The sequence below is a fragment of the Moschus berezovskii genome, chromosome 5 (genome assembly GCF_049115385.1).
Source record: "Moschus berezovskii isolate FMDL1 chromosome 5, NW_MosBer_1.0, whole genome shotgun sequence".
Taxonomy (NCBI): domain Eukaryota; kingdom Metazoa; phylum Chordata; class Mammalia; order Artiodactyla; family Moschidae; genus Moschus; species Moschus berezovskii.
The window spans coordinates 123455833-123473132 of NC_142464.1; the positions used below are offsets into that span (position 1 = coordinate 123455833).

Consider the following 17300-nt stretch of genomic DNA (forward strand, 5'->3'; position numbering starts at 1 on the left):
GCGCCTACCCACCCCGTACGGAAGCCCGACTATCAGGGCACCTCGGTGCCCCTGGGGCCGGTGGGCCATCTAGGGAGTCTCGTGAGCTAAGTATGACCGGAAGCGACCTCAGTACCACAGGGCCAGGCCTCCTGGCCTGGGACAAAGTCCTCCCCGTGCGGTACACAGCTGGCCACCGCCGTCATTGGCACAGTGGGGAGTGTCCCTAACTGTCCGCACAGACAGATGTTTCCCTGGACAGTGAGGTCAGGGAGCCACTGGTCTGGTCTGAGGACGACCTGAGCCCAGGCTCTGCCCAGGGGTCTCGGGGCAGGCTTGCTCAGGCAGGCACCCATGGGACAATGCCCCTTATTCAAATGCAGAGGGCAGGCTTTAGATCTTGTGTCTGACATTCCCAGCTGGGTCACCTTTCCCTGTGCCTCAGTTTCCCCATCTGTAGAGTGGGGATTAGGAAGGATCTCACAGTACTATTGTAAGGACCCCAGGCGCTCAGAACAGGGGTAGGCAGAGAGGGAGAGCTGGAAATCAATGCTACGCCGATTCACGTCTCCGCCCACTGTGGGAGCCGTGCCCGGGCCAGGTCCCAGGCCTGGGTTTTCGGCGTGGGCCCGGATCCCATCCTTCTTCTGCTTGCCCAGGCAGGTGGGCTCATGGGCAGTCTCCTCCCATTGCACTGGCCGGCGGGGGTGCCTCTACTTCCCCCTTCACCACCGGCTGTCACCTGGTGAAAATCTCTGTCCAGGGGCAGGTGGGAAAAGAGGTGGACCATCCTTGCAGACTTTTCGGATCTAAAACACACTGAACAACATCTTCCAGCTCAGCTGTTCCGAAAGCTTTGGACTGGGGCTCTGGGGCACCAGAGAAAACAGCACAGCCCCTGCTTCCGCATCTGTCTCCTGTCGCCTCTCAGCCGGCCCAGAGCCTAGAGCAGGGCGGGTGGGCTTGGACAGCCCCACACCACCCACAGGGCCGCTCGCGTGTCCCTCCTGCTGGTGACGCCCCTCCCGTTGTCTCCCTCCCACTTCCCTCTCTTGCTCTCCTGACCGACGTTCCCGTGTGCCCTCTCTCTACCGTGTGGGTCAGGCTGGCTTGCGCTCTGGGCTTGTCCCCTGTTTTGTCCACCTCCCTTGACTCATGCCTCTCACAGTCCAGCTCCCTGAGACAGTGCGGACTGGGTGGGCCGTGGCCATGCAGAACGAAGCCTCTCGGGCTGGGGGTTGGGGGAGAGATGCCACACGGGGTCACCAAGGAGTCCAGGGGCTCAGGGGCCACCCGGGGTCCCATCGCCTGTGCTGGGGCCAGCAGGTCATGGGCAGGGCACGGTGACTTGTGGCTAAAGCACCTTCAGGAGGGGACACAGAGCATGGCCAAGGCTAGGAGGGGCCGGAGTCCATGTGGAGAGGCGGGCAGATGGGCACCGACGAGTGAGGGCAACAAGCCTCACTCACCAAGAGCGCGGTGAAGGGGCATCCGGGGGCTTCCTACCAAGAGCCACCAAAGGCGCGGGGAGGGCTGCTGTGGACTGCAGGGACAAGGTCTGGGAGAGCCTGGGCTGCAGAGCTGGGAGTGCCCACCAGTCGTGCTGGCTGGCTTCTCAACACACGGGTGCTGTGTTCCCAGACGCCTCTGCGGTTGGCCGGAGTCACGTGACCACCTCTGGCCAATGAGCAGGACTGGTGGTGACATGTGTCCCTTCTGAGCCAAACCCTAGGATGGGCAGTGTGACTCTCCTGGCTGTCTTCCTCCTCTCATTCAAAGCAGTGAATTGGGCAGCTCTGGGTTCAGATTTCAGTGACTTAGGAGGCACAGCTACCCTGGGAGGAGGGTCCAGAAAGAAATTCTGGAGGCTGACATCTCCCCACCCCCTGGGTCCCAGGGCTCCTGACACTGGCCCAGGCTGAGGCTGGTTTGGGAAGGTTGGTGCCAGTGAAAGACACCAAGGCTGGCATGGAGAATGGGACTGGACTTGGCTTGGGGCTTTGGGGTGGACAACTCCTTAGAACCTGGGACCACTGAGGCTCAGGAGGTGGGCATGAGCTCTGGGGCACAGCGGCTGGCCTTGCAAACCTCCAGCACCCAAGACAGTGCCAGGCACAGGTGGGGGCTCAGTGCAGGCTCTGAGTGGCCCTACACGCTGGGCACCAAATGGCATCCACTGGACAGAGTGGCAGGTCCCGAGCCCACTGAGGGGTCCAGTCCCTACGGCCAGGGCAGCAGAAGTCTCTAAGCTTCTAGGTTTGTGCTAACTGGCAGCTGCCAGCCACATGTAGCTGCTTAAACTTAACCTTAACGAAAACTTAACTCCCTAGTCACACCAGTCACTTTTCAAATGCCAGCAGCTGTCGTACTGGACAGAGTGGGTACAGAACATTTTGCAGAAAGTCTGTTGGGTTGGGCTGCTCTAAAAGCACTGACACCTGGGAAAGCTTTGGGCTCCAGTCTCGTTACCAAATACTCCAGTGACATCCTGGGTCACAGAGCACTGCTGTAAAACTGCCAGCCCTCTCGGAGGGAAAGTGTCAGTAAACAGACAAGAAGAACGTGCTAGAGAACTCTATTCAACATCCTGTGACAAACCATGATGGAAAATAGTGTGGAAAAGAATGTGCACGTGATTATAACTGAATCGCCTCACTGCACAGCAGAAACTAACACCACGTGATAAAGCAGCTAAAGTCCTGAAGGAGATCAGTCCTGGGTGTTCACTGGAAGGACCGATGCTGAAGCTGAAGCTCCAATACTTTGGGCACCTGAAGCGAAGAGAAAACTCACTGGAAAAGGTCCTGATGGTGGGAAAGATTGAAGGCAGGAGAAGAAGGGGACGACAGAGGCCGAGGTGGTTGGATGGCATCATTGACTCAATGGACATGAGTTTGAGCAAACTCCGGGAGACAGTGAAGGGCAGGGAAGCCTGGTGTGCTGTGGTTCATGGCATTGCAAAGAGTCAGACACGACTGAGTGACTCAACAACAATAAATCAACTATACTTCAATAAAAAGGATTCTTAAAAATAACAAAATTAAAAGAAGAGAGAAAATACAAAAGTGAAAATTTGATTTGGGGGAAGAAAGCAAAAGAGAACAAAGTGTTGACATATGGGCAGGCATGATGACCTCTGGGTATGGGTGGGGAAATTCCTGGAGTCAGCAGAGGGCATGTCTGAGAGTTTGAGTAAACTCCGGGAGTTGGTGATGGACAGGGAGGCCTGGCGTGCTGCAGTCCATGGGTTGCAAAGAATCAGACACGACTGAGCAACTGAACTGAACTGAACTGGACTGTCTGAGGTGGGAACTTCAGAGCTGAACTGAGAGGGAAGAGTGGGGCCCCACCTGGAGAAGAAACAGCAGCCCCTGGCCCTGGGAGGGAAGAGAGTATGTGTAAAAGCTCAGGGCTTGTGCTGAAGGAAGGTGGCAAAGCTGTGACTTGCGGGAGGGGGCAGAGTGCCGGCTGTAGAAAGTGCTGTTTGGACCTTGACGTGACCTGTCTGGTGGCCGCAAAGCATCACTGCAGCTGTCAGGTGGGAAATGACCTGCCTCCAGGCAAGACCGGGACCAGAGACCCGATTGGGAGGCTGTGTTCACTCAGGCGAGAGGTAAGGGTAGAGGGCGTATGGTCAGGGCGACTGCGCATCCGGTTCGCCTGGGATAGGCCAGCGAACACTGTGCCCCAGGGCCAGTGCTAACTACCTCCTTCTAGCCTCGGGCTGTTTTCTGACCTGGATAATTCCGTGAGGGTGTCTGCTGAGATGGAGAGATGCAGAGAGATGCCTCGGGTGGAACCAGGACCTCCGATGGGCTGTCCTTGGTGGGGAGGGAAATGCTCTCATTTCTGACTTGCATCACTAAGTATACTAAGATGGGGCACAGTGTGTACACACGGACAGGCTTTGAGGGCTTCATGAGAGCCATTACTGTCATCGCAGTAAGATTAGAGATTGCTGTGGATCAAATGTGTCTCCAGATTCATAACCGATGCCCTGATCCTTCATGTGACGCAGTAGGAGGGGGCCTCTGGGAGGTAATCAGGTCGTGAGGGTGAGGCCCGCAACAAGGGGGTTAGTGCCCTTGTAAGAAGCTGGCTAGGTGAGAAGAGATGCTCTCTGTCTGCCAGGTGAGGACGCAGCCCACACATCTGAGAGCAGGAAGGGGCCTCTTGCCAGAACCTGGCTCGACCAGCACTCTGATCTTGGACTTCAGGCTCCGGCACTAAGAGAACAGCATTTTGTCGTCTGAGGCTCCAGTCTATGGTTTGGGTTAGAGCAGCCTGAGTGAACGGATGTGGAGGTTGCAGACTGCTTCATCCCAGGGCAGCAGCTGCTAACCCACTGGGCAGGTTCCCATCCTTCCCTTAGCCACGAGCCCCAGGACCACAACCGACAGCCTGCTTGTGGGTCCCGGGATGCCATCTCCGGCCCTGTGTCCACTCCTGTCCCCTCGGACTGGGACACCCATCCCTTCGCTGGCCTCCAGGAAAACGTCTTCATCTGGCAAGACTCAAGCTTGGCAGGGCCTTCTCAGAAAGCCGCCCCTGACCTCTGGGGCGTTTACGGTGCTTCCTCTGGGGACCTTCTCCAAAGAGTCAGTCTTACCACAGTCTGTCTCCCCAGCCTGATGGGGGCGGGTATCAGCATCTCTCCCGTCAGCACGTATGCCTGGGTGAGGGGCTCAGGGCCCCAGCCCAAGGGCTGCACCTGCCAGGGCTGTCCTAGGGCCATCCTGAGGCCGACACAGGGTCTGTCCCACCCCCGGCTCTGTGCCCGCTTCCAGGACAACCACTTGTAGCGGATGCCCTCCCCAGGCGCTGGTGGCAGAAGGGGGCCCGTGGCTGGAAACAACAGGCGTTTATAAGAAGCGGCTTTTCACTTTCACAAGTTGTAATACATCATCCTTTATTTTTTCCAGGCTCCCCTGGTCCAACGAGACGGTCACTAGTGAGAAAACAGCGGTTTCCAGCGGCTCGGGCTCAGCTCGTGACGGGGAGGGAAGCATATACTAGGTGCTGAGAAAGGCCCTCCCTGGCCAAGCCGCGCTGGTGAGAAGCTGGGCGCACAGCAGGACTACAGGGGCAGAGTCACGCGGACTGAACAGCCGGAACGTCCAGGAAGCACAGACAGACGCGGCGGCACGAAGGCGGGGCCCACAGTCTGGGGACACCTGCGCACTGCTTCATAGGCCCCTCGATGCGTTGTACCAACGTTCAGGTACCACACTCTACCCCCACGGCTGGCAGGTCCCCCTGCCGACTTTACCCGTCTAGGCAGCATGTCCCATCCTGTCCTCCCGGAGGGTCTGGGTGTTGCTGGTCTCAGGACCGGACACCAGCCTTCCCTCGCTGGGGGTGTTTTACGGGGGGCGGTGGGCAAAGTGGGACTCCACCGGCCACATGACGAAGAGGATGCACTGCAAGCTGTGTCAAGCATTATCTGGGACAGTGGGAACCCGTGATTCGGGGGCTTTGGCCATCAGGGGAGGATGTTTTCTGCAAGACTTGGAAAATGACAACGAGAAACCCAGTGTGGCTGCACTTTAGGTGTCTTTACAAACCGCCGTGTGGGGTTAGGGGTCTGCCTCGCGGGGCACACGTGTGACAGGCCAAGAAGCAAAAGGAAGAAGCAGAGAGGAAACAGACAAGGAGTCCTGGGCACCAGGAGCACACACAGACCCTGGACGCACACAGACGCGAAGGTGGGGGTAAGGCTGGGCGCTCCCTTTCAGCGGGACCATGACATTAAACTCTTTATATAGGTTGTCTTTGTGTTTGAGTAGGCTCTACTCTTTAACAAAATAAAAACCTCTGCGTTAACTTTAAAGATATCATTTAGGCATCTAAGGGGTGGCCTGCAAGAGGAACACAGCTCATGGAGGGCCCGGCAGAAGGTGCGCCTTCGGGTTGAAGGTCCTCCCTAAACAGATTCATCACGAAGGCTGCAAACATCGACCCCCACGCTTCCGACAGCCCCAGGGAGGCCCAGGGCGGGGGCCGGGGTACTGCATGCCAGGCGTGCCTCCCAGGCTGAGCAGGGAAGCGGGGGCCATGGATACCAGGAGCCGGGTGCGCAGCCACCGTAAGCCGCCGGCACCCGCCACGGATTCAGCCTCCTGAGGTGTCCACGGCCGCCCTCTGTGCGCCCCGGGGGCCCAGCGTGGGGAGGGCACTGCAGGGAGGTGGGAGGGTGGGCTGCGAGTGTCTGAGTGGGCCTGCATCTGGGCAGCGACCTCGCTGCATCCTCCTTCCTGATGGCAAGCGGCAGCGGGGAAGGACAATGCAAAGCCAGGGGTCCGGGCCGCAGACTAGGCGCGGGAGTGGTGCTGGCAGAAACCAGAAACGGGGGCTCTACCTGCTCTGGGACCTCCTCCCGCCCCCAGCCACTCCCCCACCAACTGGCCCTCCCCAGGCGCCCGCTGCCTGCCTGCCCGCCGAGGACACAGAGAAGCCAGAGCCAGTGCAAGAGCAGGGGATCTGGTGGTTCCTGCAGGTGAGCCCGTGGTCAGGGCCCCCCACCCCCCGGCAGCGTCAGAACAGCAGGGCCTTCTTCTTGAGGTCGTTCCTCTTCCAGAGGGCCAGGCGGTCAAACTCTTCCACACTCATCCCAAACACTTCCTGGAACTCCTCGGGCGATAGGTGTCTCTGCAAATGAAAAGGGAAACCCAGAGGGAGCAGTGAGCAACCTGGCCAAGCGCCCCCGGAGGCGGGTCCTGCAGAGAGGACGGCGGTCTTCCTGGGTGCACCTGGATCCCCAGCTTCCCTCTGCACCCCCACCAGTCTGCTCTGCAGTGGACAGAAGCTGGCCAGAGGAAAGAGGGGGGACAGTGAGGGGACGCACGGTGAGCAGCTGCCAAGCAGGGGCCAGAGCCCCGACTCCCGACACCTGCAGAAGCATCTCCCACCACAGGCCTAGTGCAAGTCAGGCCTGGAAACGGCGGGGGAGTGCACACGTGGCCACATGCACTGTTTCGTTTTCTTCTCACGGCTGCTGTATGAGCAGGAAGTGTCCCCACGGCTCGCACGAGGACTCAGAGGCAGACAGACCCAGGCCTCACTTCAAATCCTCCCTCTCCCCACCCCACCTCTGCTCCGTGACCCCGAGTGAGCTTCCTGTCTCTCTGAGCCCGTCCTGGGGGGCGCAGTGGAGAAGCTGGACAGTGTTAAGGGCACTAGCGCCAGCTAGCCCCCCTGGAGTCTCAGCCTACTCACATATAAAAGGGGCCACCCAGGCACTCCCCGGAGTTGTGGGGTGAACGGGTCAGCGCAGGGCAGCTCCCAGGGCTGAGCCCGGCCCTGGGCAGGAACAGTGAGCCCTGGGCACAGTTATTACGATCTGAGACAGAGCCGCCTGTCGCCGCTTGACGCCACCTGAATTCCAGACTCTCCTTGCAGGTGTCTGCTCCCTTCACCCCATGTCTGTCTTCCGCAGCCGGTGCTGAGTAACTTCTGGTCCTTCAAGACCCAGCTCAGGTGGGCATGGCACCCTCTCCTGGGGGGCTTCCCGGGAAGAGTGAGGCCGGCCCCCCCTGCCTTGGAGGAGCTCGGGAGAAGATGGAACGGGGGGCGGGCAGCCTGCAGCAGGGCCAGCTCCGGTCCCAGAGGACCTGGTTCAAAACCCCCAATGCCCCTGTGTAAGAAGTGTGGCTTCCGTGCAGCTGCGTGGCAACCAGCCTGGCCGTTCCTATGCACGCTTAGCAGAATCACCTCAAGACCCAGCAGATCCCCAAAGACCAAAACCAGGGACTCACACGGGTACCTTCACACCTGTGTTCACAGCAGATTATCCACACCAGGGCAAAGCGGAAGCAATCCAAGTGCCCGCCAAAGGACAAAGGGATACACAAGATGAGGTCAATTCTGACTCTGGAACGTGACTGATGAGTACCCAGTTGCGTCTGACGCTTTGCGACCCCAGAGACTGCAGCCCGCCAGGCTCCTCTGTCCATGGGGATTCTCCAGGTAAGAACACTGGAGTGGGTAGTCATGCCCTCCTCCAGGGCACCTTCCTGACTCAGGGATCAAAAACCTGGTCTCCTGCACCTGCTCCATTGGCAGGCAGGCTCTTTACCACTAGAGCCATTGGGAACATGATTCATTTACAAAAAGTCGTGAAGCTCTGACCTTTGCTACAACACGGATGGGCTAGGAAACAGGCTAAGTGAGTCCATTCGTAGGAAACGTCCAGAGTGGGGAACATCCTCAGGGACCACAACCCGCTCAGTCATTGCCGGGAGCTGGGAGAGGAGGGGGCCGGGGAAGAGCTGGTTGGTGGGCATGCGGTTTCCTCCTGGACCCAACAACCACGTTCTGGAATTCCGCAGAGGTAGTGGAGGTCACATAACATTGAGAACGTGCTAAAGGCAGTCAACGGTACACTTTAAAACAGCTGCAGTTGTGAATTTTACCATTAAAAAACCCAGTTCCTGGCAGAAAAATAAAAAAGAGTGCTTTCTTGAATTTAAAAGACACATCCTACTAAAGGTTACCGCGATGATCGAGAGAGAAAATGGTATGAAGGCACACAGGGAACTACGGAAAGCGGAAACAGCCATCACCGCCAGGCATCTCTCAGGCGTTGCAGCCCATGTGGCTCACAGTGGGCTTTGGAGCTCAGTCACTGGCATGACACGGGGGAGGGGACTCAAGGGACGCCTCTGTGCTGAGCCACACGAAGCGTGAGTCGCTCAGCCGTGTCCGACTCTTTGGGACCCCATGGACTGCAGCCCGCCAGGCTCCTCTGTCCCCAGGATTCTCCAGGCAAGGATACTGGAGTGGGCTGCCATTTATTCCTCCAGGGGGTCCTGCTGACCCAGGGATCCTTCACTGCAGGTGGAGTCTTTACCATCTGAGCCACCAGGGAAGCTCTGAAGTCTCTCCTAACTGAACCTAGGCCTAGAGTCCTCAGAACTGGCACACACACAGACACACACACGGACTCACACATCCCATCCAGCTAGCCTCGGCTGGGGAGGGGCCGTCCACTGCCTGCTGCCATCTCGGACCCGCAGACAGGAACAGGGTCAGAAACACACTCATACCCACAGCGGTGACCTCAGGGTCTCCTGACCAGCTGGGGAACCCACAGCTCAGCCCACGGCGATTCAGAACCGTCATTCCAGAGACCAGCACCAGCTTCCGGGAACCAAGTCACGACCTGCCCTGTGACTCTGGGACCAGCAAGATGCCCAAGAGGAAGGATCAGGGGAAGCCGTGTCTCCTTCTACCGGGCTTGTGTCGACTGGGTGCCTGACACAGAGTCCCAGCGCCCCGGGGGCGAGGCCGGGGCAGGGGGCGGCGGTTAACAGGAGCGCAGGGGGGTCAGAGAAAGATCAGAGGCCTTAGAGGGATGCTGGTCCTCAGGGCACGGCCCTGGGGAGGTGGGAGTGAGGGGGAAAGTGCCCCGAGGTGGCCATGGACAGGGATCCTGGGCAGAGGTGGAGTGGGTTCACGGGGTGGCACCCAGCGCCCCTGCAGCCTATGGTCTCCTGTTTTAGGGCCCGCGGTTGGGTCTCCTGGGCGATGACCTGTGGGAGGGAGGAGAGGGGAGGGGGACTGCAGGGGCCGCAGTGTGCTAAGCTGGGAAGGGGAGATGGGTGCAGTGGGGGTGGCCCTGTGCTCCCCACCTGGGGGGCCTTCCTCTAGTACGAGGGGCAGTGGCAGGGCCCGGGGGCACTGCAGGGCCCAGGCAGCTTGTCCCTCACTCCCGGCTGCAGCTGTGGGGTCTGTAGCACAATCTCTCACCGCTCCTGGCTGGTCCCACTGCCTCCCAGGGGAGGAGGGCCCGAGGCGCCCTGCTGCTGGCAGCTGGCCACTGGCAATGAGGATAATCCCACTCATGGCAGAGTCAGGACTCTGTCCAGGGCTCTGTTTGCCTCCTCAACTGCCTGCCAGCTGAAGCTAGTAGAACCCACCTACCAGTGCAGGAGACAGGAGAGACATGGGTTCGATCCCTGGGTTGGGAAGATCCCCTAGAGGAGGGCACGGCAACCCACTCCAGTAGTCTTGCCTGGAGAATCCCATGGGCAGAGGAGCCTGGCAGACAATAGTCCCTAGGATGGCAGAGGGGGACACGACTGAAGCGACTCAGCCCACACGCACTGCCTGCCACAGAGCACAGCTGGCCCCAGAGGCTTTCTGACCCCAGCCCAACTCCCCCAGTCACTGGCTCCTGAAGGCTCCCTGGAGGAGGCAGGCCTCCCCCCCACCAGGTACCCGCCAAGGTGAGGCTTGGCCAAGCTCCCTCCTGAGCTGGCAGGAAGGAAGCCTGGGGCACGGTGCCTGGGTGGAGGGACATTCTGGGACGGCCCTCACTTGTGGGGGTGCACCGTCTCTCCCAGGAGTACCCCTGGGAAGGAGGCATGGGAGGGGTCCCACATGCTCAGCTGGGGGTTGGCCTGTTGGTCACTGTCCAGGAGGGGATTGTGCAAAGGCCTTGGGTCCAGGAGCCAGACTCACGGGAACCCTGTCCCGGCTCCAGGCCTGCCCAGCTGTGCAGAGCAGCACGACCTCAGCTGTGACATCTGTAAAATGAGAATTATCTGTGCCTTCAGCCTGTTCTTCCTCTGCCTGGAATGCCAGCCCCTCCTGCTCCACCCGGGTAACCCCCCGCCAGTCCCCAGACCTGGGTCTGAGTCTCAGCTCCTCCAGAAAGCCTCTGCTGGCTGCACCGTCACCGCAGGCTCCCGGGTCCTCAAGTCTCCTCCTTCCCATGCTGCGAATACTCAAACCGCAGCCAGTTTCAAGCTTCCAGGAGATGCTACTAAACGAGTTGGAAAGAGACGCCCAGGGGAACTCGTTGCAGAATGTGACTTCCGCGCAGACGCAATGGAGGTAACCCACCTCGAGAACACAGGCAGTAGTGAAAACTGGCAGAGGAATTAGGGAGGGGGGAGTTGTCTCTATTACCTGTGGTTTAAATATAATTTATGAGTCTCAAGTACACTTGACGTGCTTTTCAGTAATGGCCGAGTTTAAGAACCAGTGAGGAAAATGCTTGAAAATTTAACGACAGGAGTAGCTTCACAGCCACCGATCTGAGTGAACCGTACTATGGTTCCCTCAAGGAACACCCCAGGGTGGCAAGAGGGAGCTGTGTGCCTAGGACCCCGCACAGGCTGCTCCTGGGTGGTGGGCTGACCGGAGCTGGGAGGACTGGAGACGGCTCTCACTCACCTGTGGGGCATTAGGTGCCGGGACGCGGAAATAAACCAGACCGGGAGCCCCCACCCCACAGAGATCGCACACCTGCCAGGGAGGAGGGTCAGAGAGCATCTGAGGGTCGTAGGTCTGGAGGCCTTGACGCCCTGTGGAGCGTCAGTGAGATTTCCACCAGCATCTCACGGTAACACGTAGTTTTCCAAGGGCGAGGATCTGACTTCACCTTGAGAAATGGAGTATTCCTGCTGTATCAGTAAACAAGGCTGTCACAGTCCATCAGCGATTCTGGCCCTCTGAAGGTGCGTTTCTGAGCCCTAAGGGCACTCAGGAAGGAAAACAATACTTGCTATCCAACAGCCATCAGGCTGCAGTCACTCCCTGCAGTGAGCACAGAGGAGCTCGGGATACGAAAACAGGCAGGATTCTGGCCCCGAGAGCAGAGGTGCACAGGGAAGGAATGACTTCCGTGAATCCAGACTCTTCGCCCTCCCACACACACAAAAGTGCTGAATTCCTTAGCTTGAGATATCTGCTGCGTGCTGAATCACTTCAGTCGTGTCTAACTCTTTGTGACCCTGGAGACCGTAGACCACCAGGCTCCTCCCTGTCCATGGGATTCTCCTGGCAAGAATATTGGAGTGAGTTGCTGAGCCCGCCTCCAGTGGATCTTCTTGGCCCAGGGATCGAACCTGGGTCTCTCATGTCTCCTGCATGGGCAGCCGGGTTCTTTACCACTAGCGCCACCTGGAAAGCCCTTGAGATATCTGGTTTCCTTTAACGCACAAAAATAGTTTTGATGTTCCTGCTACCCATGTGCTGTGCCAGGCTGTGCTCAGTCACTTCAGCCATGCCCAACTCCGTGACCCTTCGGACTGTAGCCCACCAGGCCACTCTGTCCACGGGATTCTCCAGGCCAGAACACTGGAGTGGGTTGCCATGTCCTCCTCCAGGGCATCTTCCCCGTGCAGGGACCGAACCCACGTCTCTTAATCTCCTGCTTTGGCAGGCGGGCTCGGTATCACTAGCAGCCCTCATCCTCTGTTGCCAAACTTCCACATAACTTGACTCCTCCCCTCCTCCTTGGAGCCGTTCGCTCAGGGCTACTTGAGATGCTGTCTCCCCGGCTTGAAGCCCTAAAAATCCTCACGGAACAAAACATAATTCTCCACGTTTAGGATGTGACTATTTTTTTAAGTCGGCAACCTTGTAACCAGCTCTGCTGGCAAGAGTTCCCCAGAGACAGGACTCAGTAAGGACTGAGATGGAATATTTCCCGCCGTATCAGTAACCAAGGATGTCACAGTCCTATCAGAGATTGCAGCCCTTGGTGTGAGCCGGTGAGCCCTAAGGGAATTCAGGAAGGAGAAGACTACCTGCTATCTAAGCGCTATCACACTGCAGACGGTGAGCCCTGAGGAAAGGAAGCTCAGGATATGAAAACAGGACACTGGTCCCAGACGGGTGAGGTGTGTATAAAAGGAATGGTTTCATGGAGCCCGGACTCTTGCCTCTTTCCATACGCAGAGAAGGGCTAAGTTCCTTAACTTGAGATATCTGGTTTTCCGTAATTAACAATAATCCTTTGATGTCCATATCACCAGCCCCTTGTCACAAACTTCTTTACAACATGGATTCCTGCCCCGCCTCAGCTCTCTCAAGGTCACTTGAGACGCCGTCTCCTGGGCTTGAAGTCCTAAAATTTCCCACTGAATTAAACATGACTCTCGAGTTTTCGGTTGTGACTGTCTTTTAAGTCGACAAGCTTGTAACTGGCTCCATCGGCCAGGGCTCCCTGGAGACAGGACTCAGTAATGACGAACCTCTGTTCGCAGCAAGAGCTCATCGAGGGACCAAGGGACGTATGGCTGCACCCGATGCACACTTGTGCTCACACCCAGGAAGGCGGTGAGTGTGCGAGGCGGTGATGCCCACAGGACGCAGACCGAGCCGCAGACAGGGACGTCCCCTGCGTCACACAGGCCCCAGCAAGCCGCACTTGCAGACTCGGACCTGCAGGCCGGGGATCCAGAGTTCTTTCTGAGAGGCTACCCCCAGCTGCTCCTCGGGACCACATGTCAGATGGGCAGGTCCACGTGGCCGGAGGGCTACCCCTCCCTGTGGCCAACGGGCCTACTGAGGCCTATCCACCCTGAGGCTGGGTCACCTATGCTGTCCCTTGGTGGCAGCAATCCCCAACTCTTCCTGGATCACGGACCCTCTGAAACATTAATCAAGCAGCCCATCTCAGTAGAATCGCGTGCACTCACACACTCTTAGCATCCAGGCTTCAGGAGGCGCCATGGACGTCCTGTGGTCTACTTGGGTGAAGGAGGAAACAGACAGAACAGGCTCCATCTTGAAAGCAGGACTCCATCTTGGGCCGGACTGTGGACTTTGAGCTATATGCCCTGTACCCATGGAAATGACATACCAGCAGAAAACCAGGCCCCTGGAAGGAAGAGCCCCAGGGCTCATATCTAGACTCTCCCTCGTCTAAAAGAAAAACCTAATTATCTGTGTAACCGAATAGAACCATACATTCTATTATGCTTATTGGGGTATGACCACAGGCCTATTGATAATTGTCTACTGTTAACTACCTAGGCTTAAGGCATAAGAATCACAGGTTAACTTTGATTGTATCTTTCTTTTCCTTTGTTCAGACTAGTTTCAGGGAATTTGGGGAGGCAGGTTTGGGCATGCACACTTAGGGTATATAAGGTTTTCACAAAACCTGGTCGGGGCCCTTGGCTAAGAGGAGAGTCTGCCTTGGGCCCGCCGGTGTAATAAACTGCACTCCACTGTCTGCACTGTCCTTCTGAGTGAGTTTGTTTCCTGGAATGTGTGGTTACAACATGGGGACCCCATCATCCCCCTGCACTGACGGGGGAACACTGCTAGGCTCGGGAAGGGACTTCACGACATTTGCTGCCATCCTCACTTGCCCTGAGAGTCTGCTCTCACCTCACAGCCTCTGGAAGCCCAGGCTCAGAGAGGTCCCGAGCCTCGCCCCGGAGCACGCAGCATGGGCCCCAGGCCAGGAGGCTCTAGAACTGGGCCCTTCCCTAGTCCTGACCGCCTGCCTCCTGGTGGCTCCTGGAAGCATCCCAGGCTTTGCGGTGAAGGCCCTTGGCCTGAGCTTGCCTTGCTTGCCAGGACTGGCCTGCCTTGATTTTCCCGCAGGGCTCTCCTAGTCCCACCACCTCACCAAGCTCAGATGCCCACTGCGGCCCACCAGTCATAACCAGGCCCCTGCTCCAAGGGGTGCTGAGCAGGTGGGCTCAGGCCCAGACCCCCTCAGCCTGTGACTCTAGCAGCTGTGTTCCTTCAGAGGTCTGGGTCCCACAGTGCATTCCCACGCTGTCACAAGGCACAAGGAGGCCCTGTCTGCAGAAGGGACTCCTGCTGAGTGGAGTCCATGCTCCTTGCTCCTTGGCCTCACCACCACGACCATATCGTCACCATGACATCATCACCACGACGACATCATCACCACGATGACATCATCACCGTGATGATGTCACCGTTGTCATTAAGGACAATGGGCCCTGCTGTCTGTGGAGCGTTCCTCTGTGTCAGACAAGGGCCAGGAGCTCTATGACCTTGCCATAGCTTACTGGGTAGGACGGGGATGGAGGCTCCAAGAAGTGGACTGATGTGGCCGCCAGGTGGCCCCGAGGCCCTGCATCTCCGTGTCCTCTCCCACCTCTCCCACCACAGGTCTGCCCCATGGCGGGCATCTGTAAGTTCTGAAACATGCCAGGCTCTCTGCCACCCAGAGCCTGCAGCACTCTTCCCCCACTTCACAGAGCAGCTCCTCCTCCTTCTGCAGGTCCCAGCTCAAATGTCCCTTCCTCCTGGGGGCCCTCCTGGGTTGCACTAGCCAAGCAAGCAGGCCCTGGGCCACGTGTGTCCCTCAGTACTGAGGACGGCTGACCTCATCTGTCTCAGCCCCTCTAGGGCAGCATGGCCCTGATTCCTGTCCTCATCCAGGGATGATCTGTGCTTTGCATCCCTGAGTCCAAATCTGTGCTCTCACCTCCCCGGTCACGCTGCCTCCCAGCTCCTCCTCCTCCAGGAGGGCCTGCCCTTCTCTCCGCACACCTCCCCCTTCCCTCCCCACCCTCCACCCCTGAAGTCCTACCACCTGTCCTGGCCTTCCAGGATGGCTCATGTTTGCTCTCCGCGTCTCCTCAGGAGGCCCTAGGGGCCCGGCGGCTATGGTAGACGCACCTCCCAGACACATCCGTGTGGCTGGGAACACAGTCACCATCCGTCTGTCGGGTTGTTATGAGACCCATCAGACCGGTCGGATGAGTCTAAACAAAGGAGTATTCTTTAACCTCGGGACCTTGTGTTTCAGGGGCATTCCTACAACTTGGGCTTTTCCTGCTTGAGCAAACTCAGGTGTGCGTTTAGCCCCAGGGTCTGGCACGTGGGGAGTTGCTCAGCCCTGCCTCTGCCAAGCGCTCAGAAAGGAGCACCCTGGGGACCACAGCCTTCAGGCCTCGGGAGGACACACCTTCCTTCCCCACCTATTCAACTGCCAGCCTTGATCTCGATGGGAGTCAGCCAGGCCAGGACCTGGTGCCCAGCTGTTTGGCCAAATAGTCCAGCGGTGGTGAAGATATTCTGACCACGTGGTCATGCCTACAATCAGCCTTTAAGTGAAGATGCAGTGACTGCCTCCACTCTGCTGGGGCAAACACTGAGGCTTCCCGGAGAAGGAGGAATTCTGCCTCTACATGTCAGCTCCTCCCTGAGTGTCCAGTTGGCTGCCCTGCCCCGCAGATGTCATACTTGCCAGACCCACAGGAAGCCAATTCCTTAAATCAAATTTCTTGATGTTGGATTGGCGAAAAAGTTCATTCAGGTTTTCCATCGCATCTTGCCGAAAAATCCAAATGAACTCTTGGGCCAACTCAATACTTGTCCTTCTGCATCTCTCTGTCTGTCTGTCCATCTGGCTCCTGCTGGTTCTGCTGTTTCTCTGGAAGGCCCTGGCGGACATACTTTCCTACCTAAGGAGCAGACTGTGTGCTCTGGGAGGTTGGCGTGTGCAAGAGGGGTTAGAAATCAATATTCTATACTGTAAAAATCTGGGAAGACGTGTAGCAGAGTGGCCCTGCGTGACATCTTAACCAGAACTCCACATCTGCTTCCTAGAAGCTGCAAGTCCTGGGGACACCCTCCAGCCTTCTCTGTACCCCCCACCCCCCAAACCTTCTCTGTACCACCCCCGCAAAACCTTCTCTGCACTCCCAAAACCTTGTCTGTACCTGCTGCACCGAGTTGTGAAAACCAAGGACACCAACGTGTCGAGTGTTTGGAACAACTTCGTAGCGATGAAAGTGAAAAGTGAAAGTGAAGCCGCTCAGTCGTGTCCGACTCTTTGCGGCCCTGTGGACTATAGCCTACCAAGCTCCTCCAACCATGGGATTCTCCAGGCAAGAATACTGGAGTGGGTTGCCATTTCCTTCTCTAGGGGATCTTCCTGACCCAGGGATCAAACCTGGGTCTCCTGCATTGTGGGCTGATGCTTTACCCTCTGAGACACAAGTGCTTATTCTCAAACATCCCGCTTTGTCCCAGTACCAGGCATCCAGGAGGGACTTCCCTTCTGCAGTGACCAAGCCTGTGCCTGACCCTGCCTCCATTCACCTCCGGCCACCTTGCTTTTCCGTGAAGTTCTCAGCAAGCGCTGTCTGGCCCGCCCATAGCACTCCCTTCTCCATGGAAACCTTCTCTAGTTCGTACCGGCCAATGTGGCTCTCAGGTTGGTTAAGAGCGGGTGGCACGGACAAGACAACTGAAATCACACATCACACCTGCCTAGGGCTCTCTCACGGCAAGCGCTCCTGCCTCCTGAACAACTGAATAAACACTCACACCGCCCAGCCGGTCTGGCACAGCGATGTCATCTGATGACTCAGAGGGGCTAAGTAACTGGTCCAACGCCACATAGCTAGAAACATCACGGAGACTGATTCACACCCAGGTCACCCAGACCCGAGGTGCTCTCTCCCCCAGCCAGGGCGCCACCTTTGGACGGCAAGAGGCTGACACAGCGAAATGGCCACGTCTTTCGGTGAATGCTGGGCATATGAGTGCAGCTGGCCTTAGTAAGTGGACGCTGGAGTCTGCCCACGGCAGGCAAG

The 17300-nt window shown here is 57.8% G+C and overlaps 1 protein-coding gene across 1 annotated transcript in view; it reads right to left on the bottom strand.

Annotated features, from left to right (window-relative positions):
- Positions 1 to 4846: 4846 nt before the first annotated feature.
- Positions 4847 to 17300, bottom strand: part of ABLIM2 (actin binding LIM protein family member 2) — a 169935-nt gene continuing 157481 nt past the window's right edge. Inside the window, exon 23 of the mRNA XM_088836565.1 lies at positions 4847 to 6627. Coding sequence (XP_088692691.1) covers positions 6514 to 6627 — 114 coding nt within the window. The 3' untranslated portion in view covers positions 4847 to 6513. The remainder of the gene's footprint in view (positions 6628 to 17300) is intronic.